The sequence below is a fragment of the Hibiscus syriacus genome, unplaced genomic scaffold (genome assembly GCF_006381635.1).
Source record: "Hibiscus syriacus cultivar Baekdansim isolate YM2019G1 unplaced genomic scaffold, ASM638163v2 tig00110890_pilon, whole genome shotgun sequence".
NCBI lineage: Eukaryota > Viridiplantae > Streptophyta > Magnoliopsida > Malvales > Malvaceae > Hibiscus > Hibiscus syriacus.
The window spans coordinates 8,521,235-8,526,801 of NW_024062900.1; the positions used below are offsets into that span (position 1 = coordinate 8,521,235).

The 5,567-nt window shown below is 31.5% G+C and overlaps 1 protein-coding gene across 1 annotated transcript; it reads left to right on the forward strand.

The window, feature by feature from the left end:
- Window positions 1-1,277: 1,277 nt before the first annotated feature.
- LOC120144649 (ubiquitin-conjugating enzyme E2 20-like) lies at window positions 1,278-1,819 on the forward strand. Its single transcript, XM_039158680.1, has 3 exons — window positions 1,278-1,505; window positions 1,589-1,652; window positions 1,730-1,819. Exons 1-3 carry the CDS (start codon window positions 1,278-1,280, stop codon window positions 1,768-1,770), a joined length of 333 nt encoding a protein of 110 aa, XP_039014611.1. The 3' UTR covers window positions 1,771-1,819.
- Window positions 1,820-5,567: the final 3,748 nt, after the last annotated feature.

Consider the following 5,567-nt stretch of genomic DNA (forward strand, 5'->3'; position numbering starts at 1 on the left):
ATTTAGAATTCTAGTAGCCTATTTTGGTATCGATACTCAAGGGTGTATCGATACCCTAAATAAGGGTATTAATACTCAACTAATTTTAAAAAATCGAAGCTATTTTTCGGTATCGATACTGAATCGGTACTAATACCCCAGAGATCAGTATCGATATTATAAGGCCAGTATTGATACCCTCGTCTTGAGTAGGGTAAGAGATCCTTCTCACACTATAGCAAAGTGGGTTTATAGTGGCATTTTTAGCGACTTTTTTTAACAAATACCGCTACGTTTTTATATAAACGCCGATAAAGACTGTACTTTAGTGGTGTTTTTATGCAAACACCGCTATAGACTCGTACTTTAGTGGCGCTCATATAAAAAAATAGGTAAATCATACTTTAGTGCGTTTTTAAACAAACACCGCTAACGACTAGTACTTTAGTGGCATTTTTAGATAAACGATGTTATAGACTCGTACTTTAGTGGCGTTTTTAGAAAAACGTCGCTATAGACTATTACTTTAGTGGCGTTTTTAGACAAACGCCGCTGTAGACTCGTACTGCATGGAGTTTTTGGACAAACGCCACTATATACTCATACGCTAGTGGCGTTTTTTTAGATAAACACCGCTAAAGACATGTATTTTAGTAGCGCTTTTAAACAAACGCCACTATAGACTCATACATTAATAGTGTTTTTTGAATAAAGGCCGCAATTTCTCATTATATTAGTGGCTTTTGAGTTTACAAACGCCTCAAGTTTATAGTTTCTAAGTCTGCTTCCAAAAATGGGTTATTCGATACAGCTAACCCAAGCGGAGAATATGAGATTTTTCCTTCGTTTGAGGAGAAGCCATTGAATTTCGCCCTTTGATTTTGATTCTTTCAAAAAACCCTTTGTGGACTTGTTTTCTTGTTATTCTTCGTAAAGCAAGAGAAGAGAATGGCAACGACAAATGCGTACACAGGAAACACACTAGTGCCCTCTACCACTGGATCAAAACAGCTTACCTCCACCGCCAGGACTGTTGATTCTCAATCTATTCTTAAAAGGTTTTTCCCAATTCTTTTTTTTACTACTTTGCATTGGATTTTGTTTCTAAACTAGGTCAAATCGAAGTTAATTTTGTGGATTTGATTTTCTTTCTATTTTTTTTGGGTGTCAACAGGTTGCAAACCGAATTGATGGCTTTGATGGTAAGAATTGAACTCTAATACTGCCTTGAATCTGTTTGATGTTTTGCTTCTTCGAAACAAAAGAAATTAGTTCTAAATTTTTTTAATGTATGATAGATGGGTGGGGATCCTAGAATATCAACAGTCCCAGTAGAGGACAACATATTTTGCTGGAAAGGAACAATTAAAGGAAGCAAAGACACAGTTTTTGAAGGAAAAGAATACAAACGATCTCTTGCATTCCCTAATGAATACCCTTTTAAACCCCCAAAGGTTAAGTTCGAGACCGCCTGTTTCCATCCGAATGTCGATGTCTATGTCAACATTTGCTTGGAAATTTTTCAGGTAAACTAGAAACAATCTTCTGTCTCTTGTTTACAGGGGAAACAAATAAATAATCCTTGATGCATAATTGTTTGTGTTTGTAGGATAAATGGTCATCTTCTTGTGATGTAAGAACCATACTGCTATCTATCCAAAGTCTCCTCGGAGGTATTTATTTTGGCTTCTTCTTCTTTAAAAAATTAGAATTTTTAGTATGAGATTTGAGGGGTTTTGTTTAAATGCAGAACCAAACATCAGCTCACCTTTGAACACCCAAGCAGCATAGCTTCCGAGCAATCAAGAAGGTACCTTTGTTTTCGTTTGAATATAATAGCTTCAATTTTTGAATGTTTTATGTGTCTGATTGTTGTTTTATGTTTCTGGATTCTGCAGAATATAGGAAGAAGCTTTACAAACATAATTCATGATTTGGAGAAACCAAAACAGGAGATTTTATGTTTTTTATTTTATTTTATTTAGTGGAATTGAATGGTTGAGAACATGGGTTCATTGCAGAGTTCAATAAGATGATGGAAATTGGTTATAATACTGGATACTTTCTCCAACTACTTGTGTTTTTGCTTCATATTATCTTGTCCAAATAAAATTTTAATCATGATTAAAATGAGATTTTGCTTGTATTTTAGAAATTTTCTTCAACATTACTATTCGAAACACATTTAAAATACTTTCTGAGTTAGATTTGTGTTTGATGAATTTTGAGCATCTGGTATTTCCTTATTGTGGCAGGTGCACTCTGAGTCAAAGTTTGCAGCAACTATTATTTGCATCTTCAACAACTACACAACCAATATTGACACTTCGGGTATGTCCAACTATATGTGCAAAGCCGTGTCGATTTTTCCCTTCATTTCCACTTGAACAATGATTCTGTTAATTATCATAGCCTCATTACTCGGCCTTTCTTTTGCATGATAAAATTCACGTGCTTTGCTGACATTTTGATTCCCCCTTTTAGCCTCTATTGAAAGAGCTGGATGAAATGGAAAAGATCAATGCAAAACTCTCTGTCGCAGTCGAGGAGGTTACCCTTGAGCATTGCAAAAGGAACGAGGTAATCGGAGTTAATAAAACAGTTTCCCTCATGGATGAAGTCTTGCATATCACTTCATATGATTACAACCATTTTCAGTTCCTATTCCAGTATATGCTCAATTTATAAGAAATCTTTGATAAACTAAATAAATAGTCATTAATGTTTTTCTTTTCTTCATTGATATTTCAAAACTAACGATTTGATCATTAATGTTATCGATTTATAATAAATCTTTATAAGCGATGACAATGGCAATAGCTATGGAGATGCATGATGTGAAAGGAGAGTGGTGAGGGTCGTTTCTAGTGTGAATTTGATGTTGGCTTTGAATGAGATTGATGACCATTTATTGAAATCCTGAGAGAATGCTCGAGAGGTTTCTAAGATGCATTATCATTCCAAGTTAACTGTTAACCCAGATAATCTATTTGATAATTATTTGATATATTGGTTGTGAGTTTTAGTTTGTTGTGATATGTTCTCAATTGTGAAATTAAATGTAATGCTTATGTTTAGTTGCTTACTTTCTCTATAATATTAGCAATTAACATTTGAAATTGATAATCCATAAATACGAAATGGATAAGAGTTTGATAGATTTGTCAAGGGTAAGCGACGAATATCGAAATGGAGTCGAAATTGAAGCAGAGAGAAACAACATATCAGAAAAAATGTGAAGACTTTCAAAATCAACTTCAAGCTATGATGCAGATGATACGACAAAATCAACCCCAGAGTCCACCATCTTAGGTGTTATTATTGTTTATTCTAGTTAACAGTATTGAACTACATTATATTTTATGTATATGTAAACTTTGATTTATTATTATGGATTTCAAGTTTCTTGTTAGGGATGTCAAGTTTATTGAATAATGTTATAGGTTAAATGTAGCTAACAAAAGAGTAGAAAACAACATTTAAAAAATTAATTTTAATTCGCGGCGTTTGTATAAAAAACACCACTAACTAATAGTCCATAGCAACGTTTTTGAAAAATGCACTAAAGTTCGAGATCTTTTGCGGCATTTATACAGAAAACACCACTATATACGTAGTCAATTTTTACATTTACAAACACCATTATATGACATAACACTTAGCGGTATTTTTGGGAACAAACGCCATTATATGTCAAAATATTTAGCGGCATTTTTGAGACAACCCCACAAAATAAAAGATAAATAGTTGCGTTTGGAAGAAACACTTCTAAATATCATAACCTTTAGCGGCGTTTGTAAAAAACGCTGCTAAATATTATTACCTTCAGTGGCTTTTGTAAAAAAAAAACTGCTAAAAAACATAATCGTTCACAAACGTCGCTACATTTTGCTGCATTTGTTTCAGTGGCACTTAAAAACGTCGCTATATAACTGAAAAAACGTCGCTAAAAACCTATTTTGCTATAGTGTCATCTCCATAAATAAGACTCCATGTGGAACACATATTAATGATTTCGAAACGTCTTTAAGGCTGGCAAGCAGATCCTCGCTTTAAAGTTTCGCTTAGAATAATATTGAATTGTGGTTAGATGGAGTTACCGCCAATCATTTTAAGGTATGACTGGAACTCCAAAAAATACTTGATAGTTTAACAAAATAAAAATAAAAAAGTCAGTATGCTTACCAGAAAAATGAATCCGGGCGATTACATGTAGGAAAGTATTAGCACCCCACAATGCCTTTTCAGTACCTAATCAATTACGTTGTTGCCTTCAAAGAAATTCAAATTCAATTTAATTACTGATCTCTTAGAAATAAAATATGCTGTCACCTCTCTTCAAAACCCTTAAGAACGAATAGAAAAGAAAATTTCTGTGAAAAAAATGAAAATAAGATTTGATAGTGAATAGTAAAATATTATAAATAAACAAAACAACAATATAAAACTAAGAATCAATTTAATTTAGAGTAAGGAAGAATAAAAAAGGCGATCATGTTAGTAGAAATAAGATGACAAATATAAATCTTAAAATTGAAATAATGAATCAGTCTCTGCAAAACAAAAATTCGAAGTGAAAAAAAAAAAAAAAAGAATTGATCAAACAAATTAAAAACAAGAACCAAGAATTTACTAGCAAACTTAATTAACTATCCCTTAAGAGGAAATTAATCTCTTTTATATATATCTTGAAAAAATAAAATAAATATATTAGTAAAATAAATAAATAAATAAATGATAATAAATGTCAAAAAATTAGTTAATAAATCAATCTTAAAATAAAACAAACATCCAGAATGAAATAATAAATAGATAACAAAATAAATATTTTCCGAATAAATTAATTTGAAACTAACTAAATTAAAATAATAAAATATATGGAGTCCTAAAAAACCTGAGAATATGAGAATAAGAAAGTAAAAAGTTAGTCTAAACTTTTATGCAAATTAGACCCTAAGTAAGATTTATTAAACTAAAAAGATAAAATAATTTTAGTGACAGAATGAATAAAACAAAGATATAAAAAGTTAAATAAATAATAGATTACACAAATAAATAAACCAATTGAAAAAATTAATACGGAAAGAACCTGAAAAAATAAAAATGTTAGTAAAATTAAAACAATAACATAAAATGAAAATAAAAGTAAAATAAATAATAAAATCAAAGAGGATCGAAATGAAATGAATATAATCTGTAAGTTATGAACAAAAATAAATCAGGAACTAAAATAATAAAAATCAGAATTAAGTATCAAAACTACGATGAAAATGTACTAAATTGAATAATCCATCAAAAATAGGGGGACCATGACAAGCATTTACCTATAATACTTGAAGGAGTGTGGGAATAGTTTACCCCAAAGTTCATAACCACGTGAATTTATTTTGATTTCATTCTTACAGAAGCCATTTTGGCTTGTTCATTCTTTTTCCGCTCTCTAAAATGTTTTTAGAGAGAGTTCTCTCTCTAAAGAACCACCACGGTTGATGGTCGTTCGCAGAGAGCAGACGCTGTTCACCGTTGTATTGCCCCGAAACCCGGATCAGTAGTTTGAGTCAACTCGAAACCCATAAGTCAAACAAGTT

Coding starts and splice junctions, on each gene's coding strand:
- LOC120144649 (XM_039158680.1), top strand. CDS start 1,278: ATGGGTGGGGATCCTAGAATATCAACAGTCCCAGTAGAGGACAACATA. Junction 1,506..1,588: donor TTTGCTTGGAAATTTTTCAG/GTAAACTAGAAA, acceptor TTGTGTTTGTAG/GATAAATGGTCATCTTCTTG. Junction 1,653..1,729: donor TATCCAAAGTCTCCTCGGAG/GTATTTATTTTG, acceptor GTTTAAATGCAG/AACCAAACATCAGCTCACCT.